Source organism: Sinohyriopsis cumingii, chromosome 2 (genome assembly GCF_028554795.1).
Source record: "Sinohyriopsis cumingii isolate HCF-2022 chromosome 2, ASM2855479v2, whole genome shotgun sequence".
Classification (NCBI taxonomy): Eukaryota; Metazoa; Mollusca; class Bivalvia; order Unionida; family Unionidae; genus Sinohyriopsis; species Sinohyriopsis cumingii.
Window position 1 is genome coordinate 143,745,309 of NC_142962.1, and position 27,624 is coordinate 143,772,932.

The window sequence follows — 27,624 nt, forward strand, 5'->3', positions numbered from 1 at the left end:
AGTAAAAGTAGAAAATTCATTGTCATTAATCAGTGATTTGTATTTGAACTTTGTTTCAAATACCACCAGAACAGTTTCAATCATACTTGGCATAAAGTTCATTAAATTTTTTATCCATGATGCCAATCTGCTATTTTATCAACTAAAAATAGGAAAACCTTCAGCAGATGCTCCTCATAAAACGTTTACAGAATTTGATCAAATTTGATGGAAAGCATACTGGCATGAAGACCTTTCAGAGTTGTACAAATGATGTTATTGCACCATCAGATATGGCCACCATTACTAAAGCAACACCTTTTCCAAAATGGCTTATCAGAATTTGACATATAGCACCCTGGCATAGAGGGCTTTCAGGTTTGTACAAATGATGCTAATGCACCATTAAATATGGTCACCTTGACATAAAGCACCCTGGAATAGAGGTGTTTTATTTATTTATTTGAAGAAAAAAATAAGTTTGCAAGAAATGTTCCTTATATGGAATAATAGTAAGTATTAACTTGTGTTTACATTGTTTCATTATGTATCCTTTAAAATTAATGTAATAATGCACATTGAAAAACATGATTTGGAATCATGAAAATTTTGAACTAAATATGCTACTAACCCTGTGCTAAAAAGAAAAACTTTGAATGACTTTTCAAAATTCCCTAATAAGGACTTGACCAACATTTAAGTTGTTAGGATTTATGCCAGTTCACTATTGAATATAGCCATTGTTTTGTGTAACAGAACATAGATAACAAACTTTAAATAATGTTCTTAGAAAAACCTCACAACAGAACTTAGCCCAGTTTGACTGCAAACATTTGTTCATGAAAGACATTCAAATTTTTTCTACTAATTTTATGCTGATCATCAACTATGGCTGCTTTTGCTAGAGAAAAGATAAATCTTTAAATAGCTGCTTTTGGAAAAGCTTAGTCCAGAATTCAACCAAATCTGGCAGAAGCATCAGAGCATGAACTGAAGTACATTCATACAAGTGACCCACTATCAAATATGGCTTCTGTTACTAAAAACAGCAAAACTTTTGAACAACTCAGAGACTGTTTAACAAATTTGACAAAAAGCAACTAGGTGAGCAGTTTGTTTCAAATGACACTGATCTGATTTTCAATATACATGCCACATCTAAAATTTTATAAACAGTTAAATATCAGAAAGTATTATACTAAGCCAGATTTGTTGGTGAAATGCCTTTGCATGTAGCTATCAAGTAGATATCAGTCATATGTGTGGTATCAGGCCACTTAGGCCTTGTGTTGCTACCTGTGTGGCTAGGATTGTGCTGATGTACTATTAAACCCTCTACATAAGTACATAAGTACATACCTACACACACACACATACACACACAAGGGCTGCACAGTTGTGTCATTCAACCCTATGCATAATAATACTAGCAGTGCAGTGTCAAAAAGTAGTCCATTAGTACTCCTGAGAATTTTTTTTATAAATAGGTCCTCATATTCTAACATAGGAAAACAAAGGTACATGTACTCAGTCTTATCCATATTTGGTATTAGTAAGTTGCCCAAAAATTGTTACTTGTAGCAAATGTACTGAATTCAGCATTTTAACATTTATTATGTTTGCACTCCTCAGGACAAGTCTGCAAAAATTCTGTCTTTTAGAAGTAGTAACAAGTTTGTTTCCATGGCAACTGATATAGAAGCTTACATTGCATGGAGAAGATTAATTAAAAACTGTACAAGTATTTTTGATATGGACTAAAAATTAGAATTGACAATCTCACTTCCATGCAATTACAGATTTAAAACTTTTTATTATTTCTGTGGGGATTTAAAGCCAATTTTAGGACATTTTGGTACGAAAGTTCTTTAAAAGTAAAGAATCTGCTTGTTGGTGTGTTCCGATTTTGTTTTTAAAAAACAAGCAACTCAGTATCAATGGCAGTCAGCTGTGGTTGCCCTATAAACCCATTTTTAATATTTTTGTATAGCCATCAGGCATATAAAGTCATTCACCAAGTTATCCATCACATATATATATATATATATGTATATATATAATTAACCTCAAATTTGGTAAGTATGCTTTTTGTATTTATGCTTTTCTATAGTTTTTTAATTGTTTCAGTAGCCAAAACACCATGAGCAGAAAACATTGAAATCTGCATTGTTTATTTTTAGAATAAGTAGATCAGATTTGGTTAAATTAGTCATGGCTGTTCAGTAATGTCAGTTTAATCAAACTTTTGAATGTTGGGTGTATTCCAGCTCCCCAGTCACGTATTTTCTCTGAAATACATTTGCTGTGGTGGGGGTGAGGTTTCAAGGGAAACAAAGTTGGCACATGCAATCAATTTCAGATTGGTAGAAATAAATTTCCATGTCTATAATTAAAGGTTGAATAATATGCCGTCTTAGGGAAATGTGATAAATATTTATGCTTCCTTCAGATAATTAATACTTAAACTTTATACTTAAAATGTGTAATAGAAATATTAATGGATAGCTTTATTTAACCTGAAGCCGTACATATATTAATAGCAGTAAATTACCACATTTTTTCCAGTGTCATCTCAATTTGAAATGGTAACCTTTTCTCCTTATGGTAAACTGATTTCTTTGTATTATAATAGGTTTAGCAAAAGATGAAATTACACTAAGAGATCTTAAAGTTACTAAAGGAGCCAAGGTGATGGTAGTGGGCTCAACCTTGACTGACGTTCTGGCTGTGAGTGCTCCTAGTCCCAAAGAACAGCAAGAGATCACAAAGTCTTCGGAAACATCAAAAGAACCATTATGTCAACAGAAGGTATGTTGATGTGAAAACTGTAACAAGGGCTGACTATAAAGCATAATACATCATTCATTTCTTAGTGGCTGAAAAAGTGTCCTTTTAAGACAAGTGACCTATTAATGCAGGTTCTCGTTTTTGAGGAGTTTTGTGTTAAATTTAAGATTTTGTCTATTTAGGACAAGTGATTGCTTAATAGAGGTGATCAAGTTTAATTGCATTTATTTGATGTTGTATTGACTTTTCATTTTAATGAGCAGAATTTACAATTTTTGTTTTATATGATGAGTGTTATTTACCAATGCATACATAAAACCATCTTTAATATCCAGTTGGTATCCAGACTTGTGCCTAAGTCAAGGACAACATAATTGATTAGTAATCCTTGACTCACAAATATGACCCTGAATTTTCTTTTATTCCACATGATGAAGAAGAGTTATTACAACAGTTTTCAAAAGCTTCTTTAAAAAGCAAACAGTCTGTTAAGTAGTGAAGTGTGTCAGTGTAATTCAGTTATTAGTAAAAGTGTTTGACTTTTGATACTTTAAAACTACTGAAGAAAATGTTGATATGGTTAAATTTGAGATTATATAAGATCCCAAGATGGCAGTTAATCATTAGTTAGACATTCAGCAAGTATAGTCATTATATATATTTACCACAGAACAATGTATTTTTTGTTCTTTCATCCTTGTTTATTCCCTTATTCTCATAGCCATTCTACCCTTGCTTCATTTCATAAAAAAATTGTTTTGAACCTAGCTTTACAAGAGTCAAGAATAATGATGGCCAACACTGTTAAAATTGATGCACAAGCCCATAGCTCTGAAAAAGGCAAGATCAGCATTGCATGGAACCTTTGTTAACTATTTAGATATGCAACATGAAGCTACTTTTTGTTTTGCTATATGCTGACAATATTTGAACTGACCTTCCATTTCTACAATATGTTTTTATAATTTCAGAACCATAAAAAGGTTTTAGACAAATATGGTAAGCCAGATGATTTGATGCCAGGTATTAAAAACAAAAAAGATCCTCTGCCTCCAACCCCTATATCAGGAATGTACAATAAATCAGGCGGAAAAGTTAGATTGACATTTAAATTGGAGCTGGACCAGGTTTGGATAGGCACAAAAGGTAATTAATATATGTTCTTTTATGATAAGGTGGCCTTATATTTCAGACGGTTAGTGATTTTATAAATACTGTTGTTAACAGCAAAGTTGAGAGTTTAAAATTTGGTTTTGAACTGTAGATAGGAATATACAGTTTACTAAGTGCTGCAGCATGCATGTACAGGATAATTGGATTCTCACCCCAGCAAGTTCATATTTTGGGTTGAATTTTACAGATTAAGTTTTCTCAGATCACAGACATGAAAATGTGTTACATGAGGACTGAGTGACTTGGCAAGTTCTTAAAAGTTATGTGGCAGAAATATGTGAATGATCAACATTTGAGTTTTACTGATATTTTTATATAAAAATTCTCATATGCTTTTATTTGGTAGACTCCTCCAAGGGGTCTTTAAATAATTATACTTTCCCATGATACCATTTAATCTGTAACCAACTTAGGTAACAAACGAGTTATATGTCTTAAATCCATTTAGTGTGTTGACTTTCAAACGTCCTTGTTCAGCCAAATGTGATTGCTTGACTATGTTTTTGACAGAGTTATTTCCCTTCGTTAAGATTCACTTTCACAGCCATTTCAGTTTGTTTTAATTTGATTTCCTTCATTTTGTACATGCAGTACCTAATTTGCTATCAGTTGGTAATTTTAGTAATCCGTAGATTTGGCATGTGATGGCTTCCTTCACAGCCTTCTTATTTAGAAACAGTGTTACCTTGGGACTAGTTCATATGTGCTCTCTGTACTATCATCATCATCATGTTTTGTGGAATATAAACTGCTGTCGGAGCCATTTGATTTATAAAACTTAAATGGTTGTGTCATGTAGATCTACTCTGTGATTTTCATCTTTTTTGATGACCTTATTTACATATTTTCTATTATACAGATAGAAAACATTATGTCAAGACAAGTTCCAGAGTGTCCCAAGTTAATTTTAGGCAGGAAGGTCACAGTGACATACATTTCATGTTTTTTCTGGCTTGCTTTACATTTTGCATTTAGTTCATGAACAAATAATTTTCTGCACCTTGTCTTGCTGTATCTGGATTCATCAAATGCTGCATTCTGATGAGTACTGCACAATCTGTACAATAGTCAATCATTGTGACCTGTATTTCTCCCTTCACTGACTTAATGAAATTTTGTGTTGTAAATTTATTTTTCAAGCTCTGTTCATACTAGAATATTCAGACTAGACAATTGTATGTATCTCTGTTAGTTCCATACTTTCATCACCAAATAATGACGCTGTGACCGACATTTTGCACTGTAATTGTGTAGGTTATACCAAGATTCATGAAATTTGGTGAGGGGATAAATCTTTAAGAGTACTTCACCCATGTCACTAAAGTAGATAACTGTGACCCAGATTTCATGCTTCATTGACTTTAAAAAATTGTTTAAATTTATTTTCCAGTCTCTGTTCATCATAAAACTTTCTAATCGTGTGCATCACTATTAGTACTACACTCATTACAAAAGAACATCATTATAACACACATTTCACCATTTACAGGCTTATATAAAGTTTTTATATTATGTCATGACCACATTGGATTTGTACGTGCTGTATAATACTGTTATACCTGGAATCTTGCAACTTGGTAAGAGGTACATTTGGTAACTACTACAGTTAGTAGATTTTAAAAATGTTTTAGAAAGGGGTCAAGATCACTTTAGTCTGAACTTCTTGCATGATGATGTTAACAGTGGCTGCGAGATTAGTGAAAATAGAGGTGAGCTGTGTAATCATCGATTACATTCTGGTTTTGATTTTGAAACACAGTGCTTTTTATAATAGGCTCTCCATTGTAGCAAATTTGTTATCACTAGACAAATTTGCATGAAAATTCCGAATTAAAGCCTCACATTTTTGTTACAAATTGTTATAATTAGAAAGTAAATTCATTACAGTTGGTTCAAAGGTTTTTAATACCGCCAGAGCAAGTTTAATTTATATGTAAAGAAAGAAAGAGGGAGAGAGATAAATTGATATGTATTCTGTACATTTTTTCGCATTTGCTTATATCTTTTTAGAAAGGACAGATAAGATGCCAATGAATTCCGTTAAAGCAATTGTGAGTGAACCAATAGAGGGCAGTGAAGAATACCACATAATGGTATGTCAATACATTATGTTTTCCCATGTGGTAGAACCATTGTGTGCATTTAATGCACTTTTTCATGGTTTTCTCAATTTAAACTTGACTTTTGATGATTTGAATGTACAATAATTTTGTACAATTTATATCCTTATACATTTTTATCAGTTTATGTTATCAGTTTTATATGTAATTAAAGGTAAATGAAATAATATATAATGTTTAGCTAATTATTCATTATATACACCTATATATATATATATATATATATATATATATATATATATATATATATATATATATATATATATATATGTGTGTGTGTGTGTGTGTGTGTGAAATTTCAAGAACTTCAATATAATTATGACTTATGGTGTACCAAGAATTAGAGGTTATAAACAAATTAAAGACAGTACAGAAGGTACTTTGATGGCACACTCATCCACTCCTCAGATTGTTTATTGGTTAGATCTAATTTGCAAGCAAACATGTGAAATGCACTTTGTAAAGCTCTTGAATAATAAGAATGCATGTATGTATCATATTCTTTGTGATCATATAGATGAGATGGCTGTTGCTAAATATGAAGAACATGAGAACACAGTTTCTTGTGGAAAAGCAATTCCATGTCACTAACATTCACTATCAGACCATGGATTTAAAATGGAATCACCCATAGCGATCTGAAAAAGAAAGAGTTTGTGATTTTATCTGAAATATGTAGAATTTGATCATTACATTGTTGCTCAAACACCCTTTACACCAAAGCTAACATCATGTTGTTTTTATATTGTCATCGGTAATTAGTTAATTGAGATGCAATTAGTAGAACATGATCCCAATTTATTCCTTTGTCATTGCCAACATATGGGATGGCTTCCTATTTCTCCTTGGACTTTCATGAGAATACACAGGTTCCAAGCCACTCATCCAAATTTGCCTTGTTTGTCATTTTTAAGAATCTTTTTGACAATTATATATCCTTGCATTATTTGAGCTTTTTTATTTCCTTTTGCTAATTTTCAGGTTTTTTAACCTTGCTCAGCAAGTGTTGCTTCCATTAAGTCTTCCCCTTCTTAGTAAGTATTACTTGCCCTTCTTTGGTTCCCAATTAACTTGTTTTTTTTGTTTATAAGTATTTCTCTTTTTGAGGGTGTGGGTAAGTGCAGACACAAGAAGTCCAGATTAGATACACACACCACCTATTATGCACTGGTTGTGCACACTCAGATGGATATCCTATATTTGTTAGTGGACAGATCAAGTGTGAGACCTTGTAGAAAGTTTCTCCACAAGATGACCTCCATCTCCTTTGCAGGGCAGAAACAAGGAGTGATCTCTATCACTTGGAGATTACCAGGATACCATGATTCCTGATGCTTGTTCCAGTGGGTCATAGTGCCAATAAAAAGAAAGAACCTACCAAGGGAGGGAAAGTGTCCGAGACCAAATCATGTCTTTCCAGCAGTGCCCACCTGAGGCATAGTGCTGGCAATTACTATAAACAAGTTGCACCTTCCTGTTGACAAGAAATATCAGCAATCTCACTCTGATAGATCTAAAACAAGTTCATCAGTTCTTCCTTACAGGACTGGTCCTGCTCTAATCACCTGGCACTAGACACTGGTCACCAGTAACCAGTCTCCAGTCAATGGTAACAGGTCAATTACTCATTATCTTGCTTGGAGTAATGATACACAGGCTTCAACATTAGCTATGGATGACTGGAACATTTGCTTGTCAGAACCATGGAGGTCTAATGAAGATTACCTCTCATACCATCTCTTTCTGGCTGCCTCCTTCAGTCTTTTAAAGGAGGATCCATTGTCTCCAGGAGTGCTTCAGCTCTTGCTAGAGTCTGTGGTGAAAACATCAAGGCATGCTGTCTCTGTGGCAACGGTGTTTTCTGACCAGAGTTCAGACTTACAGCCAATTTGCATCAGATTCAGGATGAGATGCACCCCAGATTTGGTAGTTTCTTCATAGACTTTGGTCTCAGGAAGATGTGGCTCATTATATAAGCAGCCTAGAATGTTGGCAGTGTTTCAAACCCATCCAACCTAATCTGGTATTAATGGTGTTATGGACACTTCATAATGTCAGTAGTAGCATACTGTATGCATCAAGAATGTGCACATACTTCTTTATTTTGTGTGGATATCATGGAGATCATTTTCAGAGTCTGCCATATTCAAGGCACAGAAAATATCCTAACAGACAACTTGTCCAGATGAGGCTGAATGGTCATCATGGGGTGGCCCACCAGCTGGTAGCAGAGGTTCTTTTTAACTATGGGGCAGATCATTCATGGATTTGCTTCTGATGCAACTGAACAACAAGATCCTGTTTTGTCTCTGGAAGATCAGATGACCTGGTGGTGGACACTTCTGGTCTAAAGTTGGATCATCTTTATGCACATGCATATCAATCTTTCAAAATAATTCTGTTTGTTCTCCACCGTTTAACTCATTCTGATATCTTCCTTGTGGCCCCCACTATCCATGGTTGTACAACATACACATACTTGACCTGTTGGCAGATGAGTACAGAAGATTAACACACAAGAGAGACCTGCTGTTGCAACACCAGGGGGTGTGTGTCTTTCTTACAGAACAACCCACAGAATCTCCTCCTTCATCTCAAATGATCAATCTGTCAGGACCATCAAGGTTGCCAACTGCACTGTGCAGGGTAGAAGGCAGTCAACTTTCAAAATTTATGATGAAAAGTGGAGAATCTTCTGTAATTGGTATAGCAGGAAATGCTTTGATCCATGCTGTCTGCCTGTGCAGACTTTCTTCACTTCCTTTTCAAGGAAAGAGAAAATTCTGTTTTTGTTACTAAGGATATAAGGCAGTCCTTTTTAATACTATCAGTCCCTCATCACAAGAGATCTTTCTTTAATGAGAATTAAAGCCCATGAGGTTAGGATCTTAGACATAGTGAATCCCTCTTTTGATGCCATTATAACAGTCACCTTCTGGTGGTCTGTCAATACCTTTTCTTTCTTTTACCTCCAATGTACCAAAACTAAGGCATAAATTTGCTGGATTCAATCATGACAGAACAACATGTGGCCATGCCATCTACCAGCTTACAGTAGCGGACACTCCTACCTTAAGGATAAGTGCATTTATTTTTCTTATACCAGTTTTTGTTTGGGACCATCAGTTTCCTTCCAGATTCAGCAGTGTGATAGTAGCAAATGATGTATTTTGGCTGTTAAAATGTATTTTTGGGGGAGATAAAACTATTTTAATTATATAATACTCACCTGCTACTATTGCAAAGATTCCTTCATTTCCCACTGCTCAAATGAGTAAGATATTTTTTTATGTTGGCTATGACTAAGGAGTCAGACTGGGGTCATATTCTTTTCAATTTTGGACCTCTGATTATTAATTGAATTAGGGAATATTTAACTTTGTCTGGGGACTTAGCATACTGGAATAGGTAAGCATGGAAATAGTAACATATATGTATTACATAATTAAAATTGCTTCTCCCTCAGGCAATTACATAATGTAAGTTAGCAGTTATATTATAATTTGATATTTAAGAACACAAAGTATCATGAATTGCATGTAATATGAATTACATACAGAATCATTTTTCACATCTTGTAAAATCTTATTTTGTGTGAATGTAAATTTTCATGATGTTTTGGTTGCTGAAAATGACATGCTCATAGGGACTTGTTAATGTTTCTGTTAGGGGAGTAGATCCTGCTGTTCTCATGGATGGATTATTGTTTAATCCTTGGTTTTTTAAATTCATGGCACAAACAAATTCTTGAAAATTGGTATTCATGAATAACAGATAATTTACTGTATTGTGTTATTTCTTGTACTATCTATCTTGTAACAGGGTCTTCAGCTTGGACCGACAGAGGCATCAAGGTATTGGATATACTGGGTACCTGCCCAATATGTAGATGCTATTAAGGACACTATTCTTGGAAAATGGCAGTACTTCTGAAGAACCTTTGTGATAAATGAAACATTTATTCAGCTCCACTACATGTTCAACCAAGTTGCTCTCCATTTCATGTTTGATCTTAATGTGTGTATGAGTTTCGGTGGCAGATGTAAGAATGAACATTAAATATTTATGAATGATCATGTGTCTCTTCTTCATTTATGCTTTTAGTCGCTAAAGTAGCATTAATAACATCAGGTTTATATAGATACTTTTAATCAGGTACTTGAAAAATGCACAAATGTTTGTTCTCCCAGAATGCTGAATGAATGGCACTTATAAGTTCTGTAATAATGTAGCCATTATTTTTTGGTGGTAGAGGGAGGTATGTGATGCAAGCAGATGTGCACAGTAGATTTATTTTTAATTTAGTAGGAAAAGCATCAGCATGATGTTTATTGTGGTACACCATGTCCTGATTAACTAAGTGTGGTATAAGACTGCACTTTTTACATGCTGTAAACATTTACAATATTTGTAAACATATAAAGAGCATGTATGTGACTGTTGGTGATACAGGAACTACCCATTTGAATTAAACTGTATATTTACACATCTCTGCTTAAAAGGATTGTTGAGGAAGATTTTTGTATTAATTCTTTTCTTGAAGTATGTATGATTTTCACATTGAAAAATGTGGCATTTGTCAGATCAAAAACAAAATTTGACTAGAATTGATTGAAGTGCACATTATACGACATTACACATCAGGTTGATCTACTGATAATGTTTATCATATTTATTTAACTATATAACCATTATTTAAAATACATGTTTGTTATGAAAACCTTTGATTACTAACTTCTAGGAAACTATCAGGTTTGTAATCCATTGCATAGTTTCTTAGTCATTGTAGTTCCTTCAGAAGCATCCCTTGCCCAAGTTCAGGCGGTAAATGGTTGCATTATCAGTTTGTTTAGTTATGTACATATGTGAAATAATATCACAATGATACTTAGGATGTGTTATTGAAATTGTCATATATAGTCAGCAAAGACAGGTCTTACAAATTGAAACATTTCTTTTCATCTGAATGTAATACTGATTGGTACTATGCAGTGTTATTTGTGATTTGATTTGGAATTTTAATGTAGCTTTTAAAAAATTTCAGTCATATCACTACGATGTTTGCAATGTGGCAGTTTATAGTGCTGTCTAGCACTGGGGCATCATGCCGCAGACATGTTACATGATGTCCCACCCAGTCACATTATTCTGACACAAGGCTGACCAGTCCCAACACTAACCTCTTAATGCTGAACGCCAAGCAAGGCAGCTGTTAGTACCATTTTTGTAAGTCTTTGGTATGACTTGGCCAGGGATCGAACCCACGACCTCCCGCATTCAAGGCGGGCACTCTAACCACTAGGCCACCGGAGCGGTTTGTACTGTGTGGTATAATACTTGCTGAGGATCATCTGAATGTAATACTGCTATGTACTATGTGTTATAACACTTGCATTTGATCATCTGAATACAGTACTGCTTGGTAAGATGTGACATAACACTTGGTACTGATCATCTGAATGTAATACTGCTTCTTAAGATGTGACATAACACTTGGTACTGATCATCTGAATGTAATATTGCTAGTAAGGTGTGACAAAACTGTTGATTAACTGATACCACCAAGTCAGATGTACTATAGTGCATGCTGGCACTTATCAGCATTCACAGATTCCAGGTCAATCCCTTGGAACATACCTTAAATATGTTGCCATTCAGACCACATTGTATATTTACAAAACAATAAGTGACCAAGAAAATGATATGAATGATCAAACTATTTTTTTGTTCATAATTTCTGGGTTAATCCTACTGTCAATAGAAGTAGCTGAGGTGGTCCAAATTGGTTTTTTCTTTTCTTTTCTTGTGGAACAATTCTGGCTAACAAAATGTGTGATTTTTCTGTAATTTGCTGTATTGATAGACCTTTGAGGTATACTTTTGTCTTGCACCTTTGAGGTATATTTTTGTCTTGCACCTTTGAGGTATATTTTTGTCTTGCGTAAGTGATCAACTCTAGTTCCAAATGACTCCGCTGAATGCAGCATAGCAGTCACCATCTTGATTGAATGCAATATAGCTGTTACCATCTTGGTTGAATGCCACAATTTCAAAATTGTATTTATTCAATGTTTGTTCTAGTTATGTTCATAAACTGTCATTCCTTAAGTCACTACTTTTCAAATGTCTTTTGAACTTAAAACTTTATTCCAAACACAGGATAGTCTTAATGCTCTGAATCCATCAAAATCATATAGCCCTATATCCTGAATCCATCTAACTTCATATAGCCCTATGCCCTGAACGCATCAAAATCATATAGCCCTATGCCCCGAATCCATCAAAATCATATAGCCCTATGCCCTGAACCCATCAAAATCATATAGCCCTATGCCCTGAACCCATCAAAATCATATAGCCCCATGCCCTGAACCCATCAAAATCATATAGCCATATGCCCTGAACCCATCAAAATCATATAGCCCTATGCCCCAAATCCATCAAAATCATATAGCCCTATGCCCTGAATCCATCAAAATCATATAGCCCTATGCCCTGAACCCATCAAAATCATATAGCCCTATGACCTGAATCCATCAAAATCATATAGCCCTATGCCCTGAACCCATCAAAATCATATAGCCCTATGCCCTGAATCCATCAAAATCATATAGCCCTATGCCCTGAACCCATCTAACTTCATATAGCCCTATGCCCTGAACCCATCAAAATCATATAGCCCTATGCCCTGAATCCATCAAAATCATATAGCCATATGCCCTGAACCCATCAAAATCATATAGCCCTATGCCCCAAATCCATCAAAATCATATAGCCCTATGCCCTGAACCCATCAAAATCATATAGCCCTATGCCCTGAACCCATCAAAATCATATAGCCCTATGCCCTGAATCCATCAAAATCATATAGCCCTATGCCCTGAATCCATCAAAATCATATAGCCCTATGCCCTGAATCCATCAAAATCATATAGCTCTATGCCCTGAACCCATCTAAATCACATAGCCCTATGCCCTGAACCCATCTAAATCACATAGCCCTATGCCCTGAACCCATCTAAATCACATAGCCCTATGCCCTGAACCCATCTAAATCACATAGTCCTTTGCCCTGAACCCATCTGAGTGATAGATGAGCCTTTCTTCTTTGAGAAGCTACTGGGTTGTAACTGTTTTGATTGAAAACTAGAAGAGCAATGGTAATACAACTATCACTCATCTGTCTTTGGCTTGTCGTCCATTAGCAGTTGTATATTATTGCTTGTTATCTTCCTAAGCTGCTTGAACTAGTTCATTCTCGGTGAAAGTTTTTCATCTCATTCATCCAATATGGCCACCATGTTGGTCATCTTGAAAATCTTATTATTGTTACTTCTTAACAAGCGGTCACATCAACCTGAGTTTCTTTAAAACACTACTTGCAATGAATAGTTGGTATTAAAAGAAAATTATGCTGATCTGACTTCCAGCATGGTCACTACAGTAGACATCTTGAAATCATATAAAGGATAGTCATTTTGAGACTTAATTTTCATTTTTTTAAAACAAACATTTTACAATGTGTAGGTGGTTAATGGAAATTATGCAGATCTGATCTCAGCCATCTTGAAAAACTTTTCATTGCTACTCCTCTTGAACTTGTAATGTTATTAGCATGGGGTTTTCACTTAAACAGACGTTGCAGTATATATTACTGGTCTTAGTGAAAATTATACCAGTCTCATCACCAATATGTCAAGAGGCTGATTGAATCACAAAATGGACATAACAAAATCATTGACATCACCACTCCTCCTGTATGAATGGAGTTATTAACATGTTTTACACTGAAACACTTGTTGCAATATGTAGCTGGTCCTAAATGAAAATTATGCAAATTTTACAAACTATAAAATGGCTACCATGTTGGCCACTGTATTGAAAATTTTGTTGTTGATGCTACTTCTGAACACCTGGTCATGTGATGTTTTCACTTAGAAACTTTTATGAGATATAATTTGTCCTAGGTAAAGTATTACCTATCTGACTGCCATCCAGACTCCTTCTGAACAGATTGTTCTTCTGATATGGGGTTTTTGCTAAAACAGTTCTTGCTATGTGTAGTAGGGCCTGAATGAACAAGGTATCAACCTGACCTTCAACATGGTTGCAGCATTGGCCATTTTAAATGTTTTTGCTGCTACTCCAACTGAAAAGATGATTGCATTGACTTCAGGATGCTGTTGTTGTGTGATTTAACGCCATTTTTCAGCACACGATAGGCTATGCATGGCGGCCAGTATTAATGGTGGAGGAAGAACCCGGGAAAACCCAAAGAAGAACCACCGACCCATGAGAAGCTACTGGCAAGCTTTCTCACATACCCACATTGGCTGAATCCTGGACTCGAACCCACGCAGACAGAGGTGAGATGGCAGTGATCCGTAACGGAGAGCGCTTTAGACCACTCGGCCACTCAGGGCCCCCTTCAGGATGCTACTGAAGCACTTATTGCATTATGTTATTGGTTCTAGATGAAACTTTTGCAGAGCTGATCATGTATATAACTGCATCTGGATCATCTTGTTATTGATACTGCACTATAACTCAATGTTATTTTCGTTACGAATCTCTGCCACCTCACCTCTGTCTGTGTGGGTTCGAATCTCGGATTTGGCCAATGTGGGTATGTGAGAAAGCTTGCCAGTAGCTTCTCGTGGGTCGGTTTTTCTTTCCGAGGTTTTCCTGGGTTCTTCCTCCACAATTAATACTGGCCGCCATGTATAGCCTATCTTGTGCTGAAAAATGGTGTTAAACCCCACAACAACAAAAACAACAACAACATTATTTTGGCATGGAATGTTAATGAAGGATTTTTTAAAAACATGATTATGAAGCTGGTCCTAACTGAAAATGAATATCTGACATTCATTACATAGACTGATGGATTTTGTCCAGACTTTGTATTTAGTTGCATTTTATCAGACAAATTAATGGTAAGCACTCGGAAATAGATGCTACGGTTAAAGGTGACGACCATGGTTTTTCTATAATGGCTTGTGTACATTATAGTATGAAATAATTCAGAATGGATTTTTATGAAACCTGAATTTTGAATTTATCTGATTATGTCTTAAATGACTTAGATCATTGGTCTTAGCTTTGATTTTTTGAACATTAATGACATGGAAATACAACAACTGAATCAAATAGCAATTATTTATTTAAACTGAACTTAGCATATGGGGATAGGACAGTATCAGACACAAATTCATTGATCCATGACACCAGGTTTAAGTTAAAAGGTCGTGATTTGCATGCTGCATTCTCATCTTGTGAATGTATTAACTCAAAGATACAAGAAAATGTATTGTAACACTAATTTGGTATGTTTGGTTTTTTAAGGAACATGTCATCATTTCAGTACTAAGCAGTTTCAGAGTAAAAAGGAGAGAAGAAATATTCTTCTAAAAAAAAATTGTATATAATCTTTTCATGTAGTAAAGCATTAGCCTGTGAGTGGGACTCTTGTTTTAAACTAATCAGTCTCTGTGTGGGACTCTTGTTTTAAACTAATCAGTCTCTGTGTGGGACACTAGTTTTAAACTAATCAGTCTGTGTGGGACTCTTGTTTTAAACTAATCAGTCTCTGTGTGTGACTCTTGTTTTAAACTAATCAGTCTCTGTGTGAGACTCATGTTTTATAGATAAAACTCGTCAGGGTATGCATGGTTTTTACATGGAGTAATTCTTTTCAGGCTAGTTGGCATGGTCACTGATTAAAGAGGGGTTTTCCACATTACTGTACATAAACACATTTTAGAGTATATTTGAGTATATTGATAATAAAATCTTTCATAAAAATGATAATTCAGTTTGAAGTCAATATGTCTGTTATTGTTGATACTCACATATGACTTTAAAAAATTTGCATTAGGTCCACATCATCTGGAGCACCAATGATCCAAACCTATTTTTGGAGGGGGTGGGGGCTTGTGTTCTCAGAGAAGCCATTCATGCTCAATGAAAATATGCAAACATTTTCATGTACAAAGAAAAGAACATATTTAATGTTAAGTATGTAAAATAATTTTGAGTTTGTTGACTTGTTCAATATGAATAAATGTGTGATTGATCTCTTAATCTGACAATTTTGTAAAGTCATGTTAATACCAAATGAGAAGTTTGCCCTAAATAGAAACTGATTGTTTATTGCTACTAATATTTGGTACTTTCAAATATTTAATTATTAGTACTGTTTTCATTTGTAAGAGAGATTATCTCCCTTCATTCAGTCTTTCATATATTTAAATAGGCTCAGCCATCCAGACTGTATCTGCAGAGAGAATTTTCAGATGTCAGTATTGGGAACATACATTAAAACTGCACCTTCATGTTGATTTCTTTCTTAACTTGGATATATTTTTATCTTGTGGATTTTGTACTTAATGTGTTGTTTTTTTTTTACCAAATGGATTTGTTTTTAATTTATTCTTTTTATCTTTTAATAAACATTGACATTTTCTTGATAAATTTTGTAAAATAGGCGCATATTTTTTCGAATCTGGTTGCCAAAATGTTTTTTTTTAAAAAGTTTGGAAATAAAGATTAACTATAAATTTACATGAATCAAAAGGAAAAAAATAAGTTAAGATGCTATAATAAGGCAGATGCCAACATAGGTATTGTGTATATATGATGCTCAGCATAAGGCAGATGCCAAGATAGGTATTGTGTATAAAATGAACATGCTCAGTGTAAGACATATACCAAGATAGGTATTGTGTATAAATGAACATGCTCAGTGTAAGACATATACCAGGATAGGTATTGTGTATAAATAAAGATGCTCAATGTAAGACATATACCAAGATAGGTATTGTGTATAAATGAAGATGCTCAGCATTAGGCATATGCCATGATAAGTATTGTGTATAAATGAACATGCTCAGTGTAAGGCAGATACCAAGATAGGTATTGTGTATAAATGAAGATACTCAGCTTATGGCAGATGCCAAGATAGGTATTGTGTATAAATGAACATGCTCAGTGTAAGACATATACCAAGATAGGTATTGTGTATAAATAAAGATGCTAAGCATAAGGCAGATGTCAAGATTGGTATTGTGTATAGATGAAGATGCTGAGTTTAAGGCAGATACCAAGATAAGTATTGTGTATAAATGAAGATGCTCAGCATAAGATAGATGCCAAGATAGGTATTGTGTATAAACAAAGATACTCAGCATAAGGCAAATTCCATGATAGGTATTGTGTATAAATGAACATGCTTGGTGTAAGACAGATGCCCAGATATTTATTGTGTATAAATGAAGATGCTCAGTGTAAGGCAGATGACAAGATAGGTATCACATACTTTTTTTGATCATTGTTCCCACACCAGTGATAATCAAATTGTAGTACATGACAGCAATTGAGATGAGAGTCTACTCCAGATATACATAGTTGGATTCCTTCATATGCTTATTAAATGTCTGATAAAGGCCAAATGCTACCTTCTACAGAATGAAACAATTGCTTCTTATTTCAGGAGTCTTAGATTTGAGTCAAATTTACAATACCAGTCTTACTTTACTGGGAATTATTCAAGTGAATAATTGTTTCACCATAAGGAATAAGGGATACTCAGCCTTTGTCTTCCAAAATCTTTTGGCTTCATTCAGACTTTTTAATCACAAATGTTAATACATCATAACTTAGTCTTTCTTTATATCTTTAACTTGCTCATTAATTGAAATGTATAGACTTATTGTATGTGTTTCCATCTACACCAGTACCAGTTTAAATAGATAAAGAACAAAATAAATGCACACTGATGGAAAAGATGAAGTCAGAGTCTTCTTAAAACAGCAAAAATGTTCAAAATGTCCTTTGATGGTTCATGAAAAAACTTTCTCTTTTAGTACATTTTCCAAGAACCTGATTTGTTGGGCTCTTAAATTTCTTGATTCACACCCGTATGAAGTAAAACAATTTTTTAATTTTATTTGGCCTTTCCCACTGGTACTACTTTTTGGACTATTAACATAGAATTATGGATAAAATAAATGAAATTTAATGTTTGTGTACGTTCACAATGCCCTTCCTAAGATGGTTTCATGGACTGAATTGGAAAGAATTTTTAATAAATTTAGACTTGGTATAAACTATTTTGAAGCTACACAATGTAACACAAGAACTCATTAATACATTCAGTTTAAACAAGACCTCAAAATATGCAATATCCATTTTTAAATAAATTTACTTTGCTTTTAATAGGATAGGCCAAGGGGTGTAAACGAATATTTAAAAACATTTGTAACAATTTCATGTATAAACTATGTTCAGTGGATTGTGATTTAGAGGAGACATATCTGTTACAACTCTATGGTCTTAAAATAAATAGCAAAAAAGAGCAAAAATCAACAAGTTTGTAATATTGAAAACATAATTTATTTCCCTAAAATACTGAGTGAAAATGTAAAAATAACTTTCAATATGAAAAATGAAATCCTAAACAGTCCTAAATGTTGTATCAATTCCAAAGTATTGAGTAATTCGAACAAGTTCCAAATGTATTCCAAATGATGTTCAGTAATCTACTGATGCACCAACAATACTGAAGACTCACAATTAAGTAATCCCAAAATGTCTTTAAATGAATTCACAGTAATTCCATAACATCTATTAAATATCCAAATAGTCTTAATAAATTTAATGTAATTGATGTGACAGCTATTATTCCAACTAATCTGGATAGTTCAAACACTGTCATTCCAATAAATGATAAAATTAAATAAATGAATCCTCTCAATATAACAGAATAATTTCCAAGACTGGTGTTTATTAATGAGGACACACAATTCTACATAATATTTCTCTTTTGTAGATTACTAAAATATGATAGATGCATCATATTTATATAATCTCAACTGTAAATAGGGTCACATGGTTTACATCAGCCTATCAGAAATTGAGTTATCCTAGCCTTTCAGAAAAACCCACAACCTGCCTTCGCATCACATGATGTTTACATATATATGAACCTTGGAACTTTATGAATGAATTTATGCACTATACAAGAATAACATCTTTGTAAACTTGCAATCATTAAATAAATTAGCACTTAAAATGCCATTATCTTAATAAACATTACAATCTATTTTCATGAAAATAATACAGCACAGCTATAAAAATCAAATAAGTACATTTTCATGTCACACAAGGAGACTAAATTCCCCACACTTAGATGGTTTAAAAACTATAATTTCACATCAAATGTTACCAACTTAGTTTTTTTCTAATAACATTTTTATAATAACATACTTTTTGTTCTTTGTGTGATAATTCCATTGACAATCTTTTGTCTTATTTTTTTGGCTGGTCCAAAAAGAAAATTATTTTTGTATAGTTTTACTAGATTATAAAGATTGATTGCAGTCCTCTCTGTAATTTGTCTACTTCAATGATACAACAGTTTCTTTTTCGCATGGCAAACGGTAGACAAACTGATAATGTGGTCCAATTGTTCATGTTGCATTCAACACTATACACTTACATATGTAACTTGATAATAATGAAATATGGTTTACTTTACGATAGTGATGAAGCTGATCTGTATGCTTGCGGATTATTCTACATGTGTAAGTTTTAAATGAGAGTGATATAATATTAGTATGTAGAAAAAGGCAACATGATAACATTAAATGTGGCTGTTTAAAATATGTTTTCTTCTTCCTTTTCACCTATCCTCGTGACAGTTTTGTCTATAGTTTGGTTATATGGATATGGGGCATTGATTCCATGTACATGCTGTCATCTGGAGATGGATGCCACAATGTATTGGTTGAATCTAGTTTATCATCATCCAGCATCTTTGTCATTCTATCTGTTAAACCCTGTTCCAGTAAAAAACATACAAATGGACTATTAATAAATAAATCATTATTAAAAAGCTAAAATCAAATGGGCTATTTGTTGTAAGAATATTATTACTGTAACAAAACAATGATAACAAATGGACTATTGATAAGAAATTAATTATTGTAAACGTATTAGGTCAAGTAACATCTGAACACCCATTTTTAAGATAATACTTGGTGTTTGCATGTGCTTAAGGCTGTTCCATTTCAGTCTTCATGTATTAGTAGTGTAAATTATTGGGACGTGTTGGCAGACTAGGGGAGCTAAAGAGAAAAATCCCCGTCACCAACCAACATGATCAGTAGTGTGAATTATTGGGACGTGTTGGCAGACGAGGGGAGCTAAAGAGAAAAATCCACGTTACCAACCAACATGATCAGTAGTGTAAATTATTGGGACGTGTTGGCAGACTAGGGCAGCTAAAGAGAAAAATCCCCGTCACCAACCAACATGATCAGTAGTGTAAATTATTGGGACGTGTTGGCAGACTAGGGGAGCTAATCCCACTCACACCCCAACATGATCAATACTTAAAGTACCAGACTCACCGTCATACTTGGGTTGGATCTTGATTGACTGCTTATTCCTAGATTGAAAGAAAAATGAAATAATTCATATTGTTAATGGCAATCTATTTAATATTCTTTCACTCTGCTTTGTAGTATATTTCTTTTTTAATTTTAAAATAGTCGTGTAACAACAAAGTTATATAAAAGAGAACATATGCTCACAGCTATAAGTGGGATGCAGTGCTGGACATGCATTATGATGGCTTTGTCCCTAAGTACTGCAGATACAAAACGTTTTGTTATTTATTATTTTACGCATGTTTTCTCCAATCATGTTTTATCAAAGTTCATGAAGATACCAAGAGATTTTATGCAGCTTATGTCTCTATTTTATGTATTTAGAATTTCACAGTATGACGAAATCACAATTTCTCAAGTCGCAAATCTTTTCTTTTATTATATGTCTATTTAAGGGGTTTTGTATTAGAACAACATTTTCATGGTTTTTATTAACTATAGAAACAAACTAGCATCAGGTACTCATTGTTCTTTAGTAACAATGTTAGCTGTGTATGGTAGAAGTGTACTGTGCTGAGTATAATGAGGATAGGGACGAATAACTGTCCCACTCGCTCGCCCCAGAAGGAGAAAACGTAATATGAACTATATATATATATATATATATATATATATATATATATATATATATATATATATATATATATATATATATATATATATAAGACTTGAGCACTGCCAAATCTAACTCATCATTAAATACTGTATAAATAAACCAATTAAGAAAGAAAACAATGGATAAAAAAAAGAAGTTACCGGATTCTGTACTGCTAGCAGACTTGTCTCGCTTTTTCCCATAGTATACCTGTAGAATGCAGCCAATATATTTTATCAAGAAACTCTAATGTAAATATTACACAGTAAATAAGCTTTGAATTAGTTTTTATAATGTTTGAAGTTTTTATTCATTGCAACAAGCACTATATTGTCTCTGTTACTCCCCGACAATAGTTAAAATGTAAGATGAAATTCCAATCAGTCTTTGGACGAAGAAAAAAAAAACCACAGTCGGTCGTTCCCTTTTGAATATCACGAGAAATAAATGTTGCAAAATTGTATTGAGTACAGGTCGCATATGACGTAAATAGTTTCATGTCTTGTCCAATTTTTTAAAATTCTCATTTCTTTCCAGTTATCGGCAAACAAGCTAACTATGTGACTGTTGCGATTTATATTACCGGTTGTCCAGTCGAAAATTCCAATTCAACTTTCATGGCCTAAAGATAAAACGAATACTGTTGCTTACGAAGGAAAAAAAAACTGAAACTGTTACTCTGCGTGCAAGTACTTTTCGGTTGACTAATTGAAGCGAACGTTTCTTTGGGAATTGGGGGTGGTTTTTTTTCTTAAAAAAAAAGACGTCCATCGCATTTGAAAATGCAATGCCTTGTTAGTCTTAGCGCGAGTTACAAAGAAGATTCATTTTCAAGACAAATGCAGCTGGGAAATCATAGGTACAACCATGGGCTTCCGCACATAGGAGAAGGGAGGGGCACCTCCCCCCCCCCCCCCGAATTTCACATCTAAACATGTTTTGGCCAACATCCGTCATAAATAATAAAATAATATACATGCTTCCCCCCCCCCCATCTCCGGGCGCCACAGGGTGAAACCTATATTCCATAACTTAATTTAAAGCAAAGCATTGACAGATGTCACATTTACTTTACCATGGTCTACAAGCATACGGTTCAGTCAAGAGAGTGAATACTTACGTTGTCATTCCCGCCGCTATTGCTGCTGCTGCGAAAACTGTCCCCGTACGTTTTTTCAGGTCTGGACGTACTTCTGTCTTCTACAAAACAATCATTATCCTCAGTTGTACTATTGCTTACACAAAAGCTGTATTTAAAAGAAGACATCAATAATTTGGCAAGAGCGAATATTGATATGTCCACTTGAAATCGGGAGTTGAAGGTTTTAACGTTTAAAAACGTTCATTATCACCATCATGGTACAATACACTTGTTATTATCACCAATTATCAACTGTTCCCAATTGTATTGTTGCTAGCGAAAAACAATTAAGGGCCATCAGAAAAATTATTTGTTGTAAAAAGAAAGAAAGAAAGAATTTGTACCTTTTGTACGTTGATGAACCGGCGATGCAACCGTCCTGTATATGTCATCTGTTGAAAAAGAAAAGTATGTAAACATCATCAAGCCGTTCTTTTAAAATGGCAATTATCTATGAGATAGAGAAATTTCAGCAGATTAAAACGGAGTTTATTCATAATTTTTTCGTGTATGTCTGCTTTTTGTAGAAGTAAAACTAATTGCATTTTTTGTTTTAAATTTGTGTTTGAGTTAAGGCAATTGCTTCAGTGTTTGGAATGCTAGCTTTTGGAACTCTGGCAACCAATTAGGGATGGCCATCATTCCGTGCTATATTCGCAGAAATCCATCAATCCGAGTACTTATCTATCTACATGGTTAAAAGATGCAGGCCATATAATCTTTTTTTTCCTACTTAATCAAGGATAGATTTAGCGTAAACGTGCCAATTGCAAACAGTGAATAATTTTTCCTGAATATCTTTTCATTCATCACTATATGTATACAACTACGGGATATGAAGTTACAAGGTATATAGATGCGAGTCAATGAGACCAGATGGGAATGGCATGTGCCTTAACGAATGCATCAATTTTTGACAAAGAAATGATTAAGTGCATTCAAACTTGGATGGTTCAAACAAACAAAGAATGTATATAGGATACATGCGAACAATTAATGTTTGGTGAAGAATTACCTGCATTTATTTGCTGTATTTTAAATTCGGTTAGTAGGTGTTTTAAGTTTTCTCTGTCTATCGACTAGGTTAAATGTATGTGTTTAACCGTCTAATGTCTTTTTCGACCATTTATATATACCACCATGTCGCCCAATTCTGTGCGTCGGGTAAATTCTGCGCAACGACACGTCATTTATGTAAACATTGGATCTCGTGCTATTGTTTTGGTCAAAAATCCATTTTGTATCAAGAAGGAACGGTCGTACTTTGTTTAAGAAAAGTGATATTCATAAAGCGTACAAAATATCCCACATTTCGACTAGAAATGCATATAAATGTGATTTCTAAATGTCAACACGAAGACCCGCTCAATGATATTTTTGAATTTGTAACCCAAAAATTCCAATTTACTATGTATCTGTTAGAATTATACAAATAAATACATTATGTAACACATGGAAATGTGTACCTTAAAAAAAATTCTGCATCTTAATCTAAGTTTCCAATTTGGAAGAAGTTGTCCCACGCGTACAAAATCGTCTGCTACCGAACATGTCAGCTTGTCGCTACAACGAGATTCTCACGACATTTCCCGGCGTATAGCCTGTTTCTAACTTATTTTGTAATTTTCCCCCATAAACAAGACGTTCAAAACACATTACATCCTATTCATTGTTGTATCTCTACCACATAATAGCTTATTGTTTTATATAAAATTTTGAACTTGACTAAAAATTATTTACAAGATCGGTTTAGTTTGCTTACTATCTGTTGCCATTTATTGGCATAGTTACGTTGAATTTTGTAAAACTAGATATAAACCTGACCTAATTAATTACTCGACTGAACTGCTGACAGAAACAGTCCAAAGTAATATATTTCATTTCTATTGCCTGATGGATAAATATTACATTTTTTTTCAAAGCTGTATGCAGAATAGGCCGACATACGAGTCATGAAAATACGCGATGGTATCCCGTGTGTCAAAAAAATTAATATTATTTTGAACAGAATATTCTGGTGATAATTGCCTCTTTTCAAATGGTAAGCAGTGTAATATTTTATTTTTGTCAATCGGTCGAATTCGGTATGCGTTTTGCTTCAATATTGGAGAAGGAAACCTTAAGTGCGCAGAAATGCCCGACAACACTATATATATAGAAAGTATATGAAGTTAATAATATAAATATATAAAATCTGTAAAGTCAATAATATTGGCTAATGCTAAGTCGGAACAAAAAATACCAAATTCTTACCATGTTTTTCCTCAAGTTGCTGCAAAGACAAAAAAAAAAAAAAAAAAAATTAGAGTGAGTCATCCTCTCTCAGTCGTATGAGATTCTCATTGTTGCGGACTCTGAGTATTATTAAGAAAGTTCTGATATTTGGGCACGGAAATGATGAAAATCTTATTCAATGTGACAAAGATTATGACAGTTATGTTTGAACTGGATACATTACACATATGGAGTGTTTATTGGGTTAGAATGGTAGGAGTTTACAAAAACACGTTTGTTTCAAAATGATAGTGCTGTCCATGTTTGATATTTTATAGACTTTGCTGTGAATGCCAAATGGCTTCTATATAAAAATAAGTTGCCAAGAAAGCGAGCTTTGACATAGTATATCAGTGTCATCAATTAAGAAGTGTTGCCTTCCATTGATCTTTTGACTCCTATTACTAATAGTGTCATATATTACCGAGGCCAGGGACATAAATCCATTCTGCCTGGCGATTTCATGCGGGAGAAGATTGCTGTTATTTCTAATTTTCATTGCTTGCCGACCACCGGGGAGAGCGAGTAACTGTCGGCAGAAGTCAAGCAAGCCAAATTTGGCGCCAAAGTGGAGTAATGTGGGTAGTTCGCTCTTCGACACAGTTTCTGTCACGAACATGAACAAAATGTATTATAAGAGTTGCGTGGAATTTTCAAAGAAGCGCAGTAGGTAGATGAAAAATTAAAATAATTCTTAATGAAATCAATGTTCTTATAAAACAACTCAAAATATTTCCTGACTTAAAACAAAAGATATCTTAACTTTGATTTAGAAATATTAAAGACTAAACAATGGATGGATGATTGCAGTTGACAGGCACCACAATTAAACTTAATATGAAGTTACAATTGACAAATGAAATTGACTAATATCATGTTTTCCTTAGGTGGTACTTATGCAGTATATCTGTTTATTTTATTTTTTATGCTTAGTTAGAGAAAACAAGACATGAAGTGTAACCTCCAAACGTGTCCCACTCTAATTTGGAGAAGAGACTGTTCAGAGTTGAGCTGGGGCATTTGGACAACATATTCTGTAACTCTCGGTCCAGATCATTCCTGTTCTCACAGCGCAGTGACTGCGACAGCAGCTCAATTGCATTGGTGACGTCATAAAGAAGATGCTCCAACTCTACCATTTTGGATTCTACATGCAATTTGACTCGCCCGTAACTTGACTTATTCACGAAAACCTCAATTGTCTTCATTCCTGCGACCATGTCTAGAGTTAAACGAACGGTTTTGATTACATAGAGCCATCTGTATTCACTATGCGAAAGAAATTTCATGATATTCTTTCATGAGACACATTTGCAAACACACACACAGACACACACACACACACACACACACACAGGATTTAAAAGAAATGGATAAGTGACGCAAACGTAAATTTAATACTAAATGAATCGATTTATGGCAACATTTTGTAGCATTGTTAGCATGACGTTTCTCTCTTCAAATTCATTTTTTTTTCAAACGAAATTAGCGTATTGTATAAGCCACCGAGATAATTTTGTTGTGCTGATTATGGTTTTTACCTCCAACACTGAAGCTAAAGGTCATCGAATTCAATCTTTGTGTAGCCAGTGATAGATTGCCGCCTTCCTGTATGACCATGACCTTTACCGCTTCATCATCGTCAACCAGCCTGGCGAAGAGCAAGATGATGGACTGTTTTGGCTTAAAAAGAGACACGCAATCCTTTGAGCTGAAACTTTGCCATCTTTTGTAAAATTCCGACTTGAAAATATGAGATTGTTATCTAGTTATGCGATATTTACTTCCTCGTACAAAATTCCCATGACTGCTTGGTTGACTCTGACTGGGATTAAAAGGATGAAAATGTGCAATATAAATGACTAATTATCATGGTATATGCTTTTATGAAAACGACTAATTACCAGTGTTTATGCTTTTATGAGAATGACTAATTACCAGGGTATATGCTTTTATGGGAATGACTAATTACAGGGGTATACAGTCTATGTGATAATTTTTAAAAAAAAAACTGTATAGACAAAGAAAGGAAAAGAAAACGATGAATTTTAGTACCTTGCAGTCTTGTCCAGGCCACAGTTCAAAATTTTGAAGTCTGGGTGTCACTGGAACATCTTCTACTCCCTCTGACTTCTCTACAAGTGACAGGATGTTCAGTTTTAGATCCGTAAAGTTATCATGGGAACAAAAGTTGATATATGTCCAACGCAAAAATCCTTTGAGTTTGTCTGATAAGATCTTTGAAACTTGTGATTTATTCTTGTCCATACAATGGCAAATAACTATGGAAAATTTAGGATTTTGGAAAAGTGTGTCCAATTTTGGGTGAGTTCCTGCTTTAATAGCGTCTAAAAGTCGTGGGTTAAGCAGCAAGATGGACACCCCACTCTCAAAAATGTCGGTCTTATTCGTCGATTTCACGTCATGTAGTTTAAACTGGACGCGATAGCATCCACGATCAAAACTGTTTCTGATTCTTTCTGCGAAGTCTCTGCCTTCCTCATCTGTGAAAATCCGGTGAATTTTCTCCTCAGTGGTCATTTTTCTGGATTAAATAAACGAGGATAATATATATATATATATATATATATATATATATATATATATATATATATATATATACACATACATACATATATACATACATACAGGTACCCATATATTTTAAAGAGGATTTAAACGCTGAAGAAATTATCAGCTGTGTTACATGTCGACTTATCTCGGCTACGACTCCCTGCTTACTATTCGAGTATACAATGAAATGCCTGTCCTTTTCTTTCCAGTACTAGTTGCCCCGGGAATGATTAGCTGTAACACTTACTCCCCGTACACGAATCGGTCTGTGTTTATGAAAAGCAATCCGAGTGTAACTGGCAGATACCGGCATTATTCGCGTTGGGCGACTTCAGTTTTACGGCTTTATATTAGCATAATACAAACGCCCATAATCTTGTTAACAAGACAGTCGCCAAAACCCAACCATTCTAAACAAATAACAAACAAAAATATTGCCGTTACTGTAACTATTCCAGTATGATCATTTAAGCAATTATCGTATACTTGGATCATACACTGTTCACTTCACTGATATGGAAATTCTATCGG

General features: G+C 34.2%; 2 protein-coding genes across 8 annotated transcripts in view; one reads left to right on the forward strand and one right to left on the reverse strand.

Moving 5' to 3' along the window:
• Positions 1–10,132, forward strand: part of LOC149805995 (ubiquitin domain-containing protein UBFD1-like) — a 49,769-nt gene extending 39,637 nt beyond the window's left edge. For all 4 annotated transcript variants that reach the window (XM_089950814.1, XM_089950810.1, XM_089950811.1 and 1 more), the window contains exons 5-8: positions 2,612–2,787; positions 3,738–3,912; positions 5,950–6,032; positions 9,882–10,132. In XM_089950814.1, the coding sequence (XP_089806940.1) occupies positions 2,612–2,787; positions 3,738–3,912; positions 5,950–6,032; positions 9,882–9,992 (545 nt within the window). In that variant the 3' untranslated portion in view covers positions 9,993–10,132. The remainder of the gene's footprint in view (positions 1–2,611; positions 2,788–3,737; positions 3,913–5,949; positions 6,033–9,881) is intronic.
• Positions 10,133–18,429: 8,297 nt separating this feature from the next.
• On the reverse strand, positions 18,430–27,389 carry LOC149805996 (uncharacterized). 4 transcript variants are annotated; one of them, XM_089950809.1, is made up of 11 exons: positions 27,262–27,389; positions 26,575–27,064; positions 26,061–26,202; positions 25,481–25,741; positions 24,944–25,125; positions 24,499–24,517; positions 22,590–22,637; positions 22,225–22,304; positions 21,266–21,314; positions 20,471–20,508; positions 18,430–19,897 (listed from the first exon to the last, which is right to left on the reverse strand). In XM_089950809.1, exons 2-11 carry the CDS (start codon positions 27,058–27,060, stop codon positions 19,766–19,768), a joined length of 1,437 nt encoding a protein of 478 aa, XP_089806935.1. In that variant the 5' UTR covers positions 27,061–27,064; positions 27,262–27,389; the 3' UTR covers positions 18,430–19,765. The 4 variants fall into 4 exon arrangements, with proteins under 4 accessions (XP_089806935.1, XP_089806932.1, XP_089806934.1 ...); XM_089950806.1 differs by having other exon boundaries at positions 27,227–27,363; XM_089950808.1 differs by having other exon boundaries at positions 27,169–27,281.
• Between the last annotated feature and the right edge of the window lie 235 nt (positions 27,390–27,624).